The sequence below is a fragment of the Diadema antillarum genome, unplaced genomic scaffold (assembly GCF_040938485.1).
Source record: "Diadema antillarum isolate AM-2024a unplaced genomic scaffold, OU_Dant_1.0 seq00000112_RagTag, whole genome shotgun sequence".
NCBI classification, from domain to species: Eukaryota; Metazoa; Echinodermata; class Echinoidea; order Diadematoida; family Diadematidae; genus Diadema; species Diadema antillarum.
This window is the reverse complement of record NW_027271196.1, coordinates 1,177,229-1,198,389: the sequence shown is the minus strand read 5'-3', so window position 1 is coordinate 1,198,389 and position 21,161 is coordinate 1,177,229. Positions and strand designations below refer to the sequence as shown.

General features: G+C 37.1%; 1 protein-coding gene across 1 annotated transcript; it reads right to left on the bottom strand.

Annotated features, from left to right (window-relative positions):
- Positions 1-7,556: 7,556 nt before the first annotated feature.
- LOC139727031 (echinoidin-like) lies at positions 7,557-18,575 on the bottom strand. The gene is made up of 3 exons (XM_071638012.1): positions 18,445-18,575; positions 10,016-10,172; positions 7,557-8,033 (listed from the first exon to the last, which is right to left on the bottom strand). The coding sequence occupies exons 1-3, from the start codon at positions 18,573-18,575 to the stop codon at positions 7,764-7,766; spliced, it is 558 nt and encodes a 185-aa protein (XP_071494113.1). The 3' UTR covers positions 7,557-7,763.
- Positions 18,576-21,161: the final 2,586 nt, after the last annotated feature.

The window sequence follows — 21,161 nt, the reverse complement described above, 5'->3', positions numbered from 1 at the left end:
AAACGCACATGTACACGCACATACACACACGCACACTCGCAGTCACTGTAACTTTCAAAAAGGATGCCATTATTGTACAACAAAACGTCTTTAAAATGACGTTTGAAACAAATAATATCCCCCAAAGCAAATTTTTGCAGTCTGGTGCACTGTATCTTTCCATCGTAACCATTCTTCTTTGCAATGTCTCATAAGAAAACGTATTTTTGTTTACTTTTACCCCTTGTGTGCACATATGATTTGATTTGTATCGTTTTGCGAAAATTTTAAGCGCCTCTTCGTTCTTATCGAATTCATTACTGATTCTTACATGGGCAACATTACAAGATGACAAATATCAAATTCAATGTCCTCTGATTCTGTTGAGATTAACAAAATGAATCTACACTCTGTACAATAAAGTTCAGAGTTGCCAATTTGAAGCTGACAGCATAATGATGATATCTGCAGCAAGATCCGAACTCCAACGGTGAAATCAATAACGCGCAAATATATTGGTTATCAAAAAGTGCAGGCCTCTGTAGGTAACATGATATCATAGTTATAGATGTTGATTTGTATTAAACACAGCAGTAAGGCACTTAAATGCCAATGAGGGTTGTTGTTTGCAATATATTCATTGACATTATTATTTATGCTCAATGACAACAAGATGTTAGGATTGTAGGCGGGAGAAGGTTAACTACATTGTGGGGATAATTTGTTACAGTTGCTATGGGGATGCAGTTTGTGACGTAGAATTGGTCGTGAAGATCAGCGTATTAAATATAAGGTTTAATGCATGCTCTTTGAAATCTCATAGAGTGGTTTCTGAATACCTCGCAAAACGTTAAAAGCTAAATCCTCACCTCGACCAGAACTGTACACACCCTTTAACACCTCTAAAGGAAGTGGACTACATGTGTCCACAGCTCCAGCCCCATCACTCTTTCTTCTCAGAGCTGCTACGGATAATCTGGGGTTACAAATAGTAATAATGATAATAATAATAATAATAATAATAATAATAATAATAATAATAATAATAATAATGATAATAATAATAATATTAATAATAATAATAATAATGATAATAATAATAACAACAACAACAATAACAACAACAATAGTAATAATAACAATAAAAACGATAGTGGTAATGATAGGCCTAATAATGATAATAATAATTATAACATACAAAATAGTCAACAATTGTTCAGGTGTGTTTGATGTGGGTGATTCCCTTTACAAAATGCACCTCATTTTAAAGCTGCTGGATACGCTTGTTTCGGCGTAGATTCAGAAAACACGTGAAATATTTGAGTGGTAGACCGTAGTCTTTCTTCTAAGTGGAGTGTGAGCTTATGCAACTCACCGCATATTGTGGGACTGGAGTGCAACACGTTTGTGTGACACTCTAGGTGTCCGTAGGTATGTGTGTAAATAAAAACAAACAAACAAACTCATTGACAAAGAAATTACAAGGGTTAAAGTGAAAAGACACTGTATCTTACGTGTATATTACATAATCTTTTAATGTCTATTTTTGATACGTGTGTCTATGGGAAATTGTTGGCAGGTGTGACGTCAAGACAATACAGATCTGACCGTGCCAATGGCCGCCTGTGTGCCAGAGAAGCAGTTCCGGTCATCAATTCTGCTCCGTTGAGAAAACAAAAGGCCCACAATACGAGTAAAAAAAAAAACAGTAACCTGTATAAAATTAATCAGTATGCAACCAGTTGCTTGCTTTGTTTTTTTGTAGTTTTCATTTACCCAGCTGGTGTGTTCATTGCTTAAGACGAAGAGATCAGTACAATGTATACTATCCTCTTTAGAAATCATCGGGGAGTTATAGCGCTATAAAATATGTTGTTGTTGAAAAAAAAAAACAAAGTTGTGTTTGTATCTAACTTCAATACATCTATTTCCCACTTGTCTTAGTGCACATTCTATTATCCTTGTCATATCCAACACAAGAAGAGATTATAACCTAGTGGTCAAGGGCAGTAAATATCTTTCAGATGAGCATAATTTTCAGCAAATGGCTTTGTTGATGGCGTACTGTCTTGGCTAGAGAAATTTCTTTTGAAATACCAGAAGTTGAGTAGTGTTCAAATATCATTATTACACATGCGCATTTTATATCAATCACACATGTCATATAGGAATGATATCTCTAGCATTCTTGTAACTAAAAGAATCATATCTCTTAACAATTATTTTATTTCCACAATGATATGCGAGATCAATGAACTGTGCAATTGTACCGTTTTTGGAGGTTATTTTTTTTTTTTTTTTGGAGGTAAAATTTGAAGTGTGAAGAACGATTACTCCGAGTCTATCAGTTGAAAGTATAATAATCGATGAATCAGTCAGCTTGCCTTTTACACAATGAAAAAAAAAACACACACATTCAAACAGAAGGGGCACTTGGTAGTATTTTCATCCGCTCATTGCAGATATAACAGTGTGTAAAGAGCTAAATTTCCAGTTAGTGATTGATGATGCAAATTCCCTATTTTGGTTTTATTTTTTATTTTATTGACCAGTTGTAACGACACAATAACGGGTTGTAAGATGTATAATGACGGGTTGTATAATATTGGTGCTTTTTCATGGGTACTGTCGTATGGTGTACCCAGTGAACACAATAATACACACACGTACACGCGGCTGAAATGTGTTTAACACAATATGAATGTATCATCTCCGCTGTCTTTGTTGTTTTATCGATCTGTGAGCAGAATATGATGAAAGGGCAAGCATTCTTCTTTGACCCGTGAATGTCAATTTGCAGGTGGAACGTGTAAGCTCCGATGTTGTTGTTGTTGTGTTCTTTTCTTTTCTTCGTTGCTATTTCGGTGGCTTGCCAGCTCTAATTGGAACCCATTTATGTAATTGAGGGAATGACTTGCACCGCCGCTGGTGGAATCAGTGTTTCCTCAAAAAACCTAATTAATAATCTTTCGAAGTTGATCACTTCACGCCATAGTGGGTTAATAATCATTAATCATTCCATTATCAAGCTGAACTCATATAGCCAGAACAACACCCAGTGGCTTGAAATGTTTACACCTTTTTTTTTTCAGTCAAAGACTAATTGCCTTTTTACATGTATACTGTCCATTTTTTGCGCCCTATATCATTTGCCCTCTTGCAACATGTTATTTCTCAGTTTACGTATAATAATACATGACGTAGACTGGCGATGTTTATTGACTCATGTTATGATTAACTGTTCATCTAGATGTGATGACGTCATCACCGTTTTAACTGTCTGCTGTGTTCTACGTGCAAAGAAAGAAACACAAAATATAACCCACATTAACGAAATTAAGTGAAAGTAGATTGTGCTGCACTTCACCTTTACAATGAATATAAAGTCTTTTGTATCATGTATGTGCCATATTCATGAATAATTTCTCGCTTTGCTATTCAAAGGCATTGACACTTGACAGAGCCCCTCTGACTGATGGCATGAAACTCTTGTCGGATTCGATGTCGACATATAACCGTTGTGTTACCCAGTAACACATTATCATGACAAGAGACTTAAGTCAATTTGAATATTAATCATATTGGAGGCATGAGTGAATGTTTTGTGATGAAAAAGAACAAAGAAAATCAGAATGTAGGAGTCATTACGTTATCTAGTGGTTGACTGTTTGACTTTAAAGCTCTGTGATATAATCTTTATAGAACATTATTTTGTATAACGTTGTAATAAATTCCGTATTTATCACTGAATATACACCAGACAACTTGTTCTTTCCGTAATCTGTGCCCAAGGAAGTTTGTGCATTAATTTAAGTGTTTTATTCATTTTATCCTACAGGGGTAACCGATTCACTTGTACAAAGCTGTTTTCCAAATGCACCCTGCACTTTACATGGATTTACCATGAAAATACAATGTACAAAGTGTACATGTAATGTGATTGTATTGTGCATCAGGTACAGGACATGCACAAATCAAGTTATTATACAACTGTAGAGAGTGAATCGAACAATATACAGTCATCATGCAGATTAAATATATATATATATATATATATATATATATATATATATATGAAGAGTTTGTTCGCAAAAACCGATAAGTCCATATTTGCCAAATGGAGATATTTGCGATTAAAGGTCAAGAAAAATAAAGAGAATAATAAGAAAATTGTTGCTTCTTTTGACCATAACTTCAAAAATGTACCTTTATATGTAGTGACCAATATATCATTTAAAAGGTATTATTTTGTACTTTGTGACAGAGACCGTAATTCAAAATCTTAAAAGTGGACTTATCGGTTTTTGCAAACAAACTCTTCATATATATATATATATATATATATATATATATATTATATATATCAAATATCAAATATCAAATATCAAATATCAAATATCATGGCATAAGCGGGGAACCAATCTTTCCAGAAGAAAACAAAGTAGCTTTGATACCTTCACATGTAGTCATAACACATTGACATAGACATTTTTACTCTGATATCTCAACAAAAGTTTTGAGATATTCTATTTGTGCTGTTAAAGGTCCTGTTTACCTTAGGGAGCAGTGATTTAATTTTTTATTTCAAGATATCACATTTGATGCATATGTGTGGGTCTATTGTATCACAAAACATTCTACCATATAACATATTTGCAATAAAGCCTAAAATATAAAGAATTATAGATATTTTTCTCAATAAATCATAACTGTAGACGGTTTAGTCTGGAAAAATCTTTATTATAACTGTTGTTCATATTTTGTGTATCTAACAATACTTAACATCAATTAATACGGATTCAAAGTTTTACAGCGGTTGTTTCTATCCCTAACTCACATTTTAAGATTATTTAAGCATTAATGCTGGGGTTTTGTTTTATCTGCAAATGGTAAATTATGCCTTTAAGGTCAGATTTTGAAGCAAAGATTTTGTGACTTCAGATTATATATCTTACCCATCAAACTTTGTACTCCTATTTGAACTGACGTGAGTGACAGAAAATCACATCTCTCCTCATACGTTTGATTTGAGAAATTTCGCTTTGAAGTTCAGGATCAAATGAAGCTCTTTCTCTCTTTCTCTCTCTCTCTCTCTTGGTTTTTGCAAACACTACAATTATGGGAGTTTTTAACTCTTTAAACCGCTATGAAGGAATGTTACCGAGATTATTAAACTTGTCTTCCACGTTTAAGCATAAGATCAACGCCACCTGTTGATCGTTTGTGATGTTTTTGTATGGTGGTTATACTTTCCTGTGCCTCATGCTTGGAAAATGGAGGGGGAAAGGGTTAATGGCATGGTAATAAATCAGTCAATCTAGCAAACTTTCAGAACACAAAACAAAACAAAACAAAACAAAAAAGCAAAAAATCACCTAGAAGCTCATGTAGTATCGCTATGCTATCTTGTGCAATTAAACAGCCATGTCTTTGAGTGCTACAATGCATTATGTACAATGCTACAAAAATGTCTACTTTTGTTTTGGTTAGGGTTTGTTTATTGCTGCATTCAGTCAGAAGTACAAATTTTAAAGATACGAAGACTAACAAATACAATGATTAAAATAATAACAAAACATTGCACAAACAGATCAGCATACGCAAAAGTATTGTGCAATAAACATGCACATAACATGTAAATGAGAAAGATAAAATGTGGCAGGTACTTTTCCTATTAAATACAGGAGATGAGCTCAGAAGATTGTCATCGTCACCGGAAATAAGCTGGAAATAGATGTGGACTCTTCAAAAAGAATAGTAGGTGAGTTTGCTTCATGTTGTCAGTTTTCTTTCTGGTAGACAACAGTAATATACCTTGCTCAACTTGTGAATTGAATTATGTATGTCAGATCTATATACGGATGAATGAAGTCATGCTACTGGTATGAAAACTAAAGGGGAGACCTCCAGATAATTTCCAGATTTTTACATTCGAACAACTATAAACTAGTCATATTGAGTTCAGAGTTCCAGGATTTATAATCATTAGGATGAAGAATAAGAGTGTTTTCAAAATTTACAACAAATTGCAATGAACAAGGATGATGACATGCAGCCTCACCATAAGAATCCATGAGTTGTGGCTCAAGGAAGCAGAACAAAAGAAGAAGGCATGCAAACATTATACACAGGTGAACTTGCAAACTAGCAGTATTGTAATGGGAATTACACCGCTACATTTCTAAAATATGTGAGGCTCCTATGTCATCATCATTGTTCAGTGTAATTTGTTCAATGGTCTTTCAGAGTATTGTTTCTCTGTTCAAGAACCACGATAAATTCCACAAATCTACATATGGAGCTGTGTCGATTTATGTAATACATGATGAAATGCCCCTTAACCCTAACCAGGCCGGGCTTTTTTGGGTGTTCTGTGCCCGGGGAGGGGTTGATTCAACCCCCCCCCCCCCCGAGATCTCGGCCATCGATCCCGCAATCGTCATGAAATTTAGCACGTGCGTTGCCTGTGGCGTATTCTACCATGCTATACAAAAAAAGAAATGGAAATTTTTGTCATAATGATTAATTATGCTAATATATGCATAAAATCATACATTTTGCTCTAAATCAGAAATTAAAACTCCTAGAATCCTAATTTTTGGTGAAAACATTCTTTGTAGCATTCCTAACAATGTACTTGAAAAAAAAAGTTATCGAAATCAATTTCTTATGTATTTTATTGTTTTATGAATTTCTTATGTATTTCTTTGTTTTTTCGACCTTTTGTTTTATCATTTTTTTCCACAAATTTTATGACAGAACCTATTTCAAGCATAATTATGCTAAAATCAATTAGTTTCAGCCTTTGCAAGTGAAAATAATCATATTTTTATGAATAAGAAGAGAAAACTCCATTTGCATAGACTTTATACACAAAATCACGTTTTTGAGCCATTTTTGGCCTGACAAGCATATATAAAAAGTCATGCAGCGTCATAACGGTACGCGCAAATTTCGCAAAAATGGTGTCAAAAGATGCGCGAGACTGGAAAGTAAAAAGTCAGCGAACGGCGTGGTCAAAAAATTTCGCGCGGCGGAGTAGTCGCGAAAAATGTCGAGGGGGGGGTTGATTCAACCCCCCCCCCCGGCCTTTTTAGGGTTAAGTGAGGCCCACCTTGATCGCAGATAAAGACACTGTCCGTAGATGACATGCACTAGTCAGTTTTCCGTGGTAGCGATCAAGACAACGTTTTAACGTAGGTGGCGTACGTCTTCTTTGACTAAGTGCTTTGATGGGAACGTTAGGGCAGGTGCAGCGTGATAGCAGATTGTAAACTCGAATCACTAGAATAATCACGCACCAACCAAATTTCCCTAAAATGACATGGAATGTAGAATGAAACTATATAATAATTATATAGATAACAAATGTTCTGCAAGTAAGGGGAAAGACTGCAATGAATGCAATGAGATCTGAGTTTTGAAGATCACACATAGTAGAGAACTGACAAATATCATCAACTTTCCAAACATAATGGGATGTGCAAGTACACGTATGACAAAATGTAAGACTGAAAAAGGAATACTAGCGACAATAAAGCAAGGGACAGTGAATTGTATGCTCGATAGATTTGCTGTCATTGAGAAATGGTGCATTTCGTGGGCACTAGGGGGAGATTCTTGGGGATTCCCCTCCCTAAAAAACAAACGTACAAACAAACAAACAAACAAACAAACAACCTCCCTGGTTATACAGGCAGCTCCTAACGTAAGCCGTTCAGTACAGGAACCTCGTGGCTTGTGTATCAAGTTTATGGGGGTTTCAGAATTCGGTATTAAACGGATTAAAGCCATTCTCCAAGCTTGCAGACATATCCCCCAACAATCCAAGCATCTCTTATGCTTTCATCTACGTCAGAAGGGTCACATTGCAAATCGTCCCACATGTGCTTAAATTCTAGGCTAAAATGGGCGCAGTCCTGCGCACCACTATGGTTGTTCGGTTCGTTTGGGGCCCAGAAGGTGTAATCGACCTCTGAACCGTCACTCCAGGCGAAGGAACCCTCAGTTGTTTTATCATTCAGTCCAATCCAGACTTGTTGATTGCCGGAGACCTGTTCATTTAGAGTAGAAAAAAGAAAGAAAGAAGAAACAGAAAGAAACAAAGAAAAGAATTCAAAAGAAATTACATACCTATCACAAATCGCATATTTCTTTCGTGCGAAGATTTGAAAATGTATCTCTGTGCATGTACAGAATGTGTCCTGCGTTATCAGAACGTATCTCTTTTCTTTGAGAGAAATGAAAGCAAACATTATCATATTGAAAAAGGAAACATACATACGCACACCTTCTCCGAGATTAGACGAGAGACAATACTAAATCCCATACATTTAATACACGACAAATGCGACTTTTAAATTCAACCAAAGTTCGGGTCAAACAATCTGTCATTAAGCGGATGCATTTTATGTATGTATACGAGCAATTTATTTTTCTCCAATTGGGATGACGGGAGAATTAGAGTCTACTTTTTTATATAATTATGTGTCAATGTGTGAAAGTAACAGCCACTGTCTTAGGTTCGAATCCTGCTCGATTATGTACGCCCATGATTTCTTTTATAATGGCTACTACTAAAACACTGATTAATTCAGTGCATATTTGCGTCGACGTATGGCAATTTGCCAATCAGTTGCAATGAAAACATCTCGAAGAAAGAATTTCATGAATTTAAATAATTACGTTCACATCTTATCCGAAAGTTCATTGTGATGCTATCTCATTTCTGTTTTTAAAGATGAAAAGTTCATTGTGATTGTTATCTCATTTCTATTTTTAAAGGTGAAAAGTTCATTGTGATTGCTATCTCATTTCTGTTTTTAAAGATGAAAAGTTCATAGTGATTGCTATCTCATTTCTGTTTTTAAAGGTGAAAAGTTCATTTTGATTGCTATCTTATTTCTCTTTTTAAAGGTGAAAAGTTCATTGTGATTGCTATCTTATTTCTGATTTTAAAGGTGAAAAGTTCATTGTGATTGCTATCTCATTCCTGTTTTTAAAGGTGAAAAGTTCATTGTGATTGCTATTTCATTTCTGTTTTTAAAGGTGAAAAGTTCATTGTGATTGCTATCTCATTTCTGTTTATAAAGGTGAACAGTTCATTGTGATTGCTATCTCATTTGTGTCTTTAAAGGTGAAACTTCCTTCCTCTTCAGGCAGGGGAACTCTCGATTTTCCGGAAGAAGACGTTTCCTGAAAGTCGAGATAGAGCGTGGCATTAGGTAATCGCCGAGAATTCCCGCGATGAGCGAGATTGTACAAAGTAAATGTCTGGCGATGTCTTTTCCGTCTCTGACATCGCCTCAGAAAATAAATCATACAAAATAGCCAACATGAAGGTTCATTTTTGTACGCATACGAAAGAAAATTGAATTTCTCGTCTATACTGGAAGCAAGAAAATGCGCATGCTATGTTGGCTTCACATTTTTCAAATAATAGCAGGTTTAGCTTCCTCTGAGCCGCGGCCACTGTCCTTTTTTCCCCCTGCTGAAAAATGCGAGTGTCAGAGAGATAGAGAGAGAGAGAGAGAGAGAGAGAGAGAGAGAGATAGGAGGAGAGATTGGTATTGCTTACAGAGAGGGGAGAGAGGGGAAGAGGGGGAGTTAGAGGAGGAGAGGGTGAAAGGGGGAGAGAGGGGGAGAAAGAGTGATCTAGAGAGGGTATATAGCTGGTGATCGTAGACCGCATGTGCACAATGTACCCTTATAGCATACTGTGATGCGGTGTATACACACAGAATCACTCGTACTTGCAACTGGGACTGGCTTAAGAGCCTTTCTGAAAGCAAACACGGCTGAAAAGAGAACACAAAGCGACGACCACTCACCGCGCTCTTCCACGCATCGTTGAATGCACCGATCTCGAAAAAGTGATCTGGGAAAGTCGAGAGTTTCCCTTACTGGTCTTTGTGTAATTCTGTTTAAAGTTTGCTACCACTTTATTCAAATTTCACCAGAGACGAAAGTAACTTAATTAAAAAAAAAAAAAAAAAAATGGGAGTTTTAGTTTCTTGTTGCAGCTTTAAATACATACCCGTTTGTTTCGTACGGATTCAAAGAGAGTGATGAGGAAATCCATCTCCTCCTGGGAGTGAATGGACACAAGGTGACCTAGCTGACCGGTGGTGGCGCCCTCGTCCCAGCATGGTTTCGTAAATGATGTCTTTCGGCCTCCTCCCACGTCACACTTTCTGAAAAATACCTATTCACATCAGAAGTAATGCACCTAATCATCTGGTGTATAGTGTATTAAGTACACTGTATATTTAAGGGATGGTACAGTACAGATGAGAATTGGGCTTTTAACTTTTTGCAAGATACCAAGAAAACACTTAAGAAATAGTACTCTCTAAAAAAGAATCGAGTGAAAATTTTCACTCTTGAAGGAGGGAGTACAAAAAAAGAGTGAATTTAGAATGAAATTGGAGTGAATTTCGAGTGAAAATTCACTCATTGAAGAGTGACCTCAGGGATCACTCTAAAATCTTCGAGTGATCTCTGAGGTCACTCCAATATGAGTGAAAATGAACACTTTCACTCGAAATTCACTCCAATTTCACTCTAACTTAACTCTCTTTTATATTCACTCCTTCAAGAGTAAATACTTTCACTCGATTTTTTTTAGAGAGTACAGAGCATACCATTTTTAAAAGGAATTCAAAGTTTATTTGACGAAAATCTGGTTTGGAATGACTGAAACATCCAGAAACAAAGTAAAACAAATAAATCATAATAAAACGTGTGTCCCACACTTTGTTAGAATCGCTCTGTTTTGGATATCTCAGCCATTTCAAACCAATTTTCTTCAAATAAACATTGAATTCCTCATGACATTACATGCTCTTTCATATCTCATAAGAGGTTTCTCATTATCTCACCAAAATATAATGTAAGAAACCTGAAAGTAGGTCTAAACCAAAACTATACGATCCCTTTAACTGACTACCATCTTGCACGAATAAATTGATAGAATTGATATGATTTTTTTTTTTTTTAATTGCGTTCCTTACATTGGTGAAATTAAGGCTTCTGGTCGGGGTGAGGATTTAGCTTTTAACGTTTTGCGAGATATTCAGAAACCTCTCTATGAGATGTCAAAGAGCGTGCAATTCTAAGGGGTATCAAAAGTTTATTTGATGAAAATCGGTTTTGAAATGTCTGAGATATCCAAAAACAAGGTGAAACAAAGAGATCCTGGTAAAGGTGGGGCATGTCGCCTTTTATTATTATCACTTTTGGGCCATATCTCAGCCATTGGAAAACCAATTGTTATCAAATAAACGTTGAATCCTTCATGCAATCACATGCTCTTTCATATTTCATATGAGGTTTCTCATTATCTCACTTAGGAATGCTTAAAACATGAATCCCCACCTCAACCACTACTGTACAGTCCCTTTAACTTCAGTAAATCCGCACTCACTTTATCCGCGCTACCTAAAAATGGGGGGGGGGGAATCAAGATTTGAGTTTAGAAGACAAATTAAGAGTCAAACTGCATCGAATAATAGACTTTCAAAAATTTTGTGACCGAAATTATAAGGTTTTGACAAGAAATGTAGGACACGGAAGAAAGAGAAGACATAATTCTAGCCTACAAAGTATCAATTGTACTGTTTACCATAGGAAACAGTGATTTAAAGACATGTCTGAGTCATCAGTGGTAAGTCAGAAGTATCACAAAACATCCTACCTATAAAAATTTCACAATAAGGCCTAAAACATAAGGAGATATCACTATTTTTCTAGATAAACCATAACTCTATACGATAAAGCAACAATTTTGATTTGATTTTGATTTTGATTTTATTTCTGAAATTCTTTTTTTCATACACAAATGAAATACAAAGTCAATTGAACGAACTAATTGGGCACAGTATAATTTGAATCTGACAGTTAAAACAAATATCCAAAAATTTTTTTGGACATAATGCAAAATAAAAATAAACAAACTATTTTGTGCATATGCAAACATAAGTTACAGTATATCTATTGTTCAAAAACAAATTAGGGAACTCTTGATGTACAGAAATTGACGGGGACAATGGCCTAATTTTATTTTAACCATTATAATTTCATTACAAATATTGTTCGCATCTTGTATTCAATATGACCGTGCATCACAAAACCAACAAGAAGTCTCACCCCTTGATTTGCGTGAGGACTAAAAAGGTGACACTGGTCAACCGAGTCAATCCTGAGCTTTTCATATTTTCTGAAAGAGTTATTCTTTTTCTACATTATGCCTGAGTTTACGATCATCGGTGATGGGGAGGGAAAGTGTGATTGTTTTCAGAAGCTTTTCTACAACCTGTTTTTTTAAGAGTAGTTTGATCAGATATGTCATAGAGGCCCCTTTACATGTCTTGAAAATCCTTTGCACACTTTTCAATTTCAACTCTAATAACTTTTAAAGGAATACTGCTACCACTTTGAAATTCGGCAATAATAATAAACAGAATTTGTTTAAAGAGCATGGTCAATTTCAGCTTAGTCTGATAATCCTTCCATTGCTGTTGCTTTAGTGGTTTACATCCTGTTTTTTGTCCCATTCATCGCACAGCTAGCGCGGTTTGGTAGAGATTAAACGCTTGAATAGACCTTACTTCAGAACCTATTTTCTCACTTCACACTTTTCCAGAGTATGTAGGCCTACTTTCTTTCAAATATCTAGATATAGGTTCATAGCAAAGTCCATTTTATTTGAGTTATACGTCATTTTAAAGCCTGCTGAGTCTGCTCTTTCAGAATCTTCAAAATCCATGTCTGACAACTTTTTTGTTGGTTTTGTGATGCAGGATCACATAAACTTTATAACATTTGATTACACTGATTAACGTATTTACACTTGTTGTTTCCATTCCTAACTCACATTTTAGAACTATTTTGAAGCACTGAAGCTGGGTTCTTGCTTCATCTACAAAATAATGGTGAATAATGGCTTCAACAATGACTAGTACATTTTGTAATACAAAATTATTGACAAAAATACGCAACACATAGACTTCAATTCTGATATTTGACGGATTAACAAAAACGATGTAAATGTCACCCTGTATCACGAAACCAATGAAAAGTCGCCAGACGGGGATTTTCAGTGAAGGGCGGATTCTAAAAAAATCATTAGAATTTCAGCTTCAGAGTGACTTATAACTCAGTTCAAATGGATTTGAGTATATGAATATAAGAACGACCAAGTCCAATTTTTGGCCAAATTCAGTTTGACATGGGAAATTGTAGCTTATGCATGGACTCATCTTGTGTGCAAATGATAAATCCTAATTACCCCCGGAAGTGCCTGAAATGAATGAGTTAAATCTTATACTAACGTAAGAATGAAGGACTTGGGTCATTCTTACATTCATATAATAGCGCCCTCTCTCATCCTTCTCCCCTCTCTATAGTAGAATTTAATGTATATGAATCAAAGAACGACCCAAGTCCATATGAATCAAAGAACGACCCAAGTCCACCACACAAAATGGCCTCTCCACAATTAATGTAAATGTTAATTGTCATAATAATATATGTTCTAATTTGTATATACAATGTTGCCTTCCCATCACAGTTAAATAGAATATTATTGGACAAATAAAAAAGATATGAAGTTTTTTTTTTTAGTTTACTCGAAATGATCTTCCATGGACTTGGGTCGTTCTTATATTCATATACTCAATTAGAAATATTGGAGGAAAGCACACACTCTGGAATATTGTGCACTCAGAAAAGAGGCTCCGAAGTATAATAGTGTCTATTCAAGCGCTTCAAATCTCGCTAAAGCTGTGTGTGTAGCAGTGCAATAAATGGGGAAAACGGGATGTAAAACACAACAACAATGAAGAGATTACAGATTAAGATGAAACTACGTAGTTCTATGTTCTATAAATACATTCCGTCTGCGACTTTAGTACCAATCTTAAAAGCAGTAACCCCATCCTTTCAAAAGTTATTCGAGCTAAAAGTGAACAGTGTGTAAAGGATATTTAGAGATAACCCAGGGGGCCTCTATGGAAATATGCCTGCATAATTACACTAACGTAAACAGAAAGGCTGCTAAACTTCTTATTCATTTTATGACCTTAAACTTTGAAATAATGCAAACTGCTCTTTCAGAAAATATGAAATACTCAAGATCATGTAAACTCACGTAAAATCGCGGCGTGCGATTTTTGCTGGTTTCGTGATGCATGAACACATTGCATTTGCTGCTTCAATTCAATTCAGATCTATTCCATTTTCGACAATACATAAACATATCAGGTTCTTTCGTAATGTAGAATGAGTTAAGTGAGACAATGTGACATGAAAAAAAAAATATGTGTAAAAATAGCATTAGTTCTTCTATCGTCAGCCTCAAGTCACGAGCTAGTGACCAACTAGTTTGTAACACGTCCATTGTCGTGGTTTAATGAAGCTGCAAGGTGATGGCACTAAATACTACAAACTGTACATGTTTGTTCCACAGTCATGGAACCAATCAAAGCCCTCTCCCCTCCACACACCAAAAGATCATAATTATACAATAAAACCAAGAGCGAAAGCATAAACCAAAATACCATTCTAAACTTGTATTTGAGGCGGGGTTCGCGTGTCCGACATGGCCATTCAAGGCCGTGTCACACCAGCCTTGCGTGCGACTTGCAAAGAACAATTTTGACTACCCGGAGGTCCCCGTAGATGATCTGCACATGACAGTACCTAGCATGTATCTCAAAAGTAGTCGCCCGGAAGTGCGCACGCATATTTTTTTACCCGCAACCGTGTTTAGGCCCTGTCACACCTTTCCGGGCAAGTTACTCGGGCTTGTTACGTATAGGGATTTTCTAGCATACCGGACATTCCTGAGGGCGGAAAAGGATTTGTGCGAGTCAGCGCATGTGTCTTACTTGCTGGACGCGTTATACTTGCGAGTATACTGTGTGACCTTTGTACTAGTCGCGTGGGGGATGACAACTCAGTGAAGGAATTCCTCTAATGGAATGGCTGAAATCTCACAGAATTTCATCATCTTGGCTGCATACGGGACTGCGAAGTGCCTGCGTGGGAATTGCCTGGGAAGTACTGCCGCTAAGGGTCTCCTACTGGCGTTCTGCGTGGACCACTACGGGCATTCCCGCGACTCACCCGGAAAAAGTTTTGGTCATGCTCAAAACTTGGCTGCGGTTAAATCGGACTTGCGTGAGCACCTCCGGGCAACTACGCGCTAGGTACTGTCAGGTGCGGACCAACTGCGGAGAGCTCCGGGGAGTAAATTTGTTTCCCCGCAAGTCAAGCCGCAGAAGTTCCCCCGTACGGTATGACAAGGCATGAATGGAAATTGCAAACATTCTTGTTCGCCCGCTGAAAATCTTCTACGTGCTGGAAACTACCTCCTCGCCACAAGCCCGCGTAGCTTGCCCGGAATGGTGTGACACGGCCTTAAAGGGTAAAATGCGTGCACATGAAAAAGGTGACAACATGTTTTATATGCTTGCATTCACTGCATTTCAGAATGAATGAAGACTAGCTGTGAGAGTGGAATTTCTAATGAATATGTAATAGAGCATTCCAATCCTGGCCATTTTTCAGGACCGTTGTCAGGGTGTTAACAACACACTTCCATAATTGCTATTATACACCAACTGACACCTGTGCAAAGTAAAAGTTTTGTATGGAGGGTTGAAAATAGAGCAAAATCTAACGGTAACTTTGAAATTATCTTGAATTTAATGAAACTGATTTATGCTTTCATTTGTAAATCACCTTCAACAAAATTGTGAACTACTTAGCCATTGCTCATATCAATCACAGTGCCATCTGATATATAGTTTTTGAACTATTAGAGATCAAACGTGGAATTTTTTTTTTTTTTTTTGACACCAGCATGTGTGAGGAAACAGAGTTTAATGTGATACATGCTACGGTCGAATTTCCTGTTTTGAAAGTGTTGAAACATCTCAGGTCCTTTTTTTTTTCTCCTGTTTACGAGGGTGTTGTGGCTGGAACGAAGAAAACAGGAAACCAGATACATATCAACATCCTTCCTTGAATTGAAAACAGCTCAAATGTCGAGGTTAACACCATAACCTCACTGATTTTTTTTTTTTTTTTTTTAAGATGAAATCATATGTGATTGTAACAAGCAAACTAACGCTTTATCGCTATAGCAGGTATCGACCATATGGGGAAATGACCTTAGAAATAATTCTCCGAAAAGGGGTAAAAAGTGAAGATCTTTACAACATGTATAAATTAGGGTACATGTTCTTTTGAAAAGATCAGGCAGTGTACTCTGAAAAGGTTGTAAATTTTACAGCACGTAACAACGTAAAAAGGTACCACAAATCTGAAAATGAATGATAAAAAGCATGTGTTGTTGACACTTTGCCGGCGGAAGAAGGTCTCGTGGACTTGATTACCCTTCACAAATTGAGAGTGGTATGGCAGAACGTGGATGGGTATCTAAGCTGAATGATCCGCTTTTTTTAAAACACGCAACACGCAGCCAACTTTGACGGTGTAAATAAGTGGTATATAAAAGTTTGTGTGAGAAGATGGGCGATACTCAAGTGGAAAACAAATAATACAACACTTACTGGAAGGCATTGGCACCTAGGTAGAAACAGACCGGGCGGCAAAGAATTAAAAAATGGTGATAATGAGGGTAGAAAAGACTTAGATAAGAACGACATTATTTTACTCTGAATAGGTCAGAATATTTTAATCTTTTTTATCTATCTGTCGTCATAAGTCATATATGATTTCGTTGTCTCTCTTCTTCTACTTCTATGCCTTCATATTTCTCTTTATTAAACTTCTTTCTCGCACAACTCCAAACAACACAGATCTTGATGTTCATCAATATTCATATCGAAAAAAAAAAATCAGGTAAGCAGTTAGCCAATCAAAATTCATAATTGACAGCACTCCTACAGCAGGCAACAAATCCATCATTAATCATGAATTGGGAGCAACCCAACCATATATATATATATTGCTAAAAGGAAGTTGACCAAGGACGTTGCATAGGCTGTGAGAGTCAGGATTCAGTTCTACCACTGGCAGTCTTTCGGAAATTTATGGTTCAACCAGTCATTGCTTTTGCACAATTTATTAATGGACGGTGAGTACAGTACCTAGCATGTATCTCAAAAGTAGTCGCCCTGAGGTGCGCACGCATATTTTTTTTTACCCGCAACCGTGTTTAGGCCCTGTCACACCTTTCCGGGCAAGCTACTCGGGCTTGTTACGTGTAGGGATTTTCTAGCATACCGGACATTCCTGAGGGCGGAAAAGGATTTGTGCGAGTCAGCGCATGTGTCTTACTTGCTGGACGCGTTATACTTGCGAGTATACTGTGTGACCTTTGTACCAGTCGCGTGGGGACTGATAACTCAGTGAAGGAATTCCTTTAATGGAATGGCTGAAATCTCACAGAATTTCATTATCTTGGCTGCATACGGGATTGCGAAGTACCTGCGTGGGAATTGCCTGGGAAGTACTGCCGCTAAGGGTCTCCTACTGACGTTCTGCGTGGACCTCTACGGGCATTCCCGCGACTCACCCGGAAAAAGTGTTGGTCATGCTCAAAACTTGGCTGCGGTTAAATCGGACTTGCGTGAGCACCTCCGGGCAACTACGCGCTAGATACTGTCAGGTGCGGACCAACTGCGGAGAGCTCCGGGGGGTAAATTTGTTTCCCCGCAAGTCAAGCCGCAGAAGTTCCCCCGTACGGTATGACAAGTCATGAATGAAAATTGCAAACAATCTTGTTCGCCCGCTGAAAATCTTCTACGTGTTGGAAACTACCTCCTCGCCACAAGCCCGCGTAGCTTGCCCGGAATGGTGTGACACGGCCTTAGCAGGATTTTTTTTTTTTTTTTTTTTTGGGGGGGGGGGAGGGGTCGAAAACCTTATTCAATATTGACGCACACGCAAGCTTATTGGAGCGCAGGGACCTAGCGCGGGGAGAGTGTGGTTGGGAGCTTTTGCGTTCATAGAATCGACATTCAACAATAATCATGGTCCACACTTTTTTGGGAGGGCCGGGGGGTATGAGAAGAAAATAGATAAAGATTAGGAGAAATGCGAATGGCTAAACCATGCTATCTGTCAATTTTGATTCCCCATGTCAGATTACAGGAGGTGGGTAACTCTCACCTTCAGAACAGTTACCAACTCAAAACAAACATTTACAAAAGGCAGTGAATGGGGGACGTGGAAGAAAATTCGGAATAAAAAAAAAAACCCGGAAATAATACACGTTCACTGAAATAAAATCGAACAAACGCAGCAAGAGACAACTGATTTATACAGAATTTTCAATTGAGTAGAATGTGCTGCTTATCCGTTCTGTTAACCATTAAAGTTAAAGACTTTTTCCTCTTTTGAAATCTAAACTGTATAGGACTAAAAAAAAAGTATTCGAAATGTCAGGTAGAGATCAAACTTTCGCGAACTATGACTTCCCGTGATAATCGTTACCTGTAGCACATTCCTTGGAAGCTAGTCCACAGCGGAGGGCAGCCGCACGTCCCCGCACTGGAGCCCGGGAGGTTCGGCAAAATCAAACCGACGGCGAAGATAAAACAAAGCAGAGACACTTGTCGAGGCATGACTGCAACCATATGAACTTGGAAATCGGTGAAATTCTCGAACAGTAATTGCCTCTTTATCAACAATGCTTTGCTTCTTCTCTTTTTCGACTGGTAAAATGTGCCGAGTATACTGGTATGTCATGAGAAGCGCGATGCTGGTTTAAATGGCTATAATATACCGATGAACCGAGCCATGCCTCATCTTCCTAGATTGTGCCAAAGCAATAAGTGGTTGAACAGAACTACCAAAAAAAAAAAATGCTGGTGGTAAGGATAAATCCTGGTTCCAACGGCCTTTGAAACGTCATTGGTTAACTTCCTTTTTAGGATGCTCCTAATATGGAAAGTAACTGATTGGTTGCCTGTCGGGGTGCTTTCGATGTGAGCTTTCATTGGTTGACAGCTTATATATGGTTATTTGCGATAAAACAGATGGACATTATTCTCTTCAAGATCTTTGTTGTTTGTATTTGAAAATGTTGAATAAGGAGAAATGAGAAGAAACACATGTAGAATAAGAAAGAAAGCGCAATCAAGTTGGACTCAGGACGAAAGACAAACAAAAGCATAAAAGTAGTATAACGGCGCAAACATTGTTAAAGATTACTCATTTATTTTGATTTTGGAAAGGGAATGAATGTGCGTCTATATCCTGTCTGTTCCAGCACATTCTATTAAAAAGGCTTTTTTTATTTTTCTCTCTCTCTCCCTTGTGATTCCCTCCCCCTCCCCCATGATTAAATTTAAGATTGATTCTACTTCATAAGATGATCATTACATTGTTTCAACGACCATGAACGCAGTGCTACCCAGTGCATTCTTCCGAAAAGCTATTGAGATGAAGGCGTCATGACAGATTATTGGCTTGGGGTTTCGTTGTCGGGCACGCCGATGAACAGACTTAAACAATTAGGTATTCATTTTTTGAGTGATTTCTTTCGAACCCCTTTTCAGCTTTCTAGTACCCAAACCACTTTTCTTTGAAAGAGTTCAACCAGCTTTCACCAAATGCATAATTGCACAAGCAATGCTTTAATACATGGCATACGATCGTAGACGGCTGATAGTGCGCAAGGACACTTTTTTTTATGTGTCGTCTTGAAGACAGCATTCGGGGGCTAATTTCGACCCAGTAAGTGAGCCGCTCCGCGTGGAAATGACTGTTTGGCAAAGGCGTCATGTTCAAACTTCCCCATACATTTTTAACCATCAATATTCCCCTTTGAAGACCATGTTCTTCCATTCCTATCATGCCTATAAGTTTTCTTACCTTTTCAAATGCATGTAGTTTCTGCCCATTAGGTCTTAACTGCCTCAATTTTCACCAGTTTTTGTTTGTTTGTTTGTTTTGTTTTGTTTTTGGTCGCTTGGTCGGATTGGGCAGCGTGTGGGTGCCGATGCGTGCCAGCCATTCTCGTCTAATGTGTTCTCCTTTGATATTGCATGCACACACCTGTCCAACTTATTTACACAGTCAAAACTGACATAGTGTTTAATGGGTTAGAATAAAATGGTCATCATGCCGATTCATACTCTGTCATGTCACTTTAAAGCTGTAAACGTTCAATCTTTTTATACAGACAATGTCTATCAACATGGCCACATTTTGTTTGTATCACCTTGTTTTTATCCTTTTCAAATCATCTTCTTATATTAAACATGCTAAAAGATTTACGACTTTGTCATCGAGTACAAATTGTTACTCTAATATTGTAATCAACCTCTTACCCGTTTTCGGTGAATTTGTACCGTCATTTCCAACTTTATTTAGACGATACCTAGGAGCTGCTCCAAGAAATATTTTTATTATTCACAGGATTTCACCCGAAAAAGTCTAGTTTCAGTGAGTTTGTTATGTTAACCTCGACGTTCAAGCGGTTTTCAATCCAAGGAAGGATGTTGATACGGATCTCGTTTCTTTTTACTTTTCTTCGTTCCAGGTAATATACTCTACTCAACAGGAAAAAATAAGAGGACCTGCGAATTTCTCAGCACTTCCCAAAAAGGAAATTTGATATGTAAAAAGTATCACATGAAGCTCTGAACTATCAGACATACACTCGGCAAAAAAAGAAAGTAAATGCTTTTTTAAGTTTATATTTCTCATGGAATATTTGGCTGAAAGCTAATGTATTATATACCATATTAAAGGTAATTTAATTGGCTATTAACTTGGTAGGTCAACAAAAAGGGAAACCTTACGCATGAGTGAACAACTTTGTTTTTTTCTTCCAAGGCACAAAAATAAAAAAGGCAAAACTGAACAAGTTGTCATTCAAGCGTTTGTGCTCTCCCATAAAACAACAATAACAAACAACAAATTTCACACAAAACGAAACATGAATTAAGTTGCAAAAATAAACCTTTGATCTCTATGATAATTATCTGTAAAGCCCAAATGATCAAAGAAGGTTAAAAATAATGGTGGAAAATGAAGAATCTTATGTCAAATCCAAATTCAAATGAAATAAGAGAAGATGTAATAATTAACAAAAATGGTAGAAATTCGAGCTTTTTTTCAAATTAGGAAATTGTAAATAGTGTTCGGTTCTTGAATTTGTCCCAGGAATTCTTAAACCACTAGATTAAAAGAATTAGATAAAG

What these genes read in the sequence shown, in the direction of transcription:
- LOC139727031 (XM_071638012.1), bottom strand. Translation starts at nt 18,575, where the DNA reads ATGCCTCGACAAGTGTCTCTGCTTTGTTTTATCTTCGCCGTCGGTTTG. An exon ending in TTCCAAGGAATGTGCTACAG is followed by an intron (nt 10,173 to 18,444) that starts GTAACGATTATC and finishes GGTATTTTTCAG; the next exon opens with AAAGTGTGACGTGGGAGGAG. An exon ending in AATCCGTACGAAACAAACGG is followed by an intron (nt 8,034 to 10,015) that starts GTATGTATTTAA and finishes CTAAATGAACAG; the next exon opens with GTCTCCGGCAATCAACAAGT.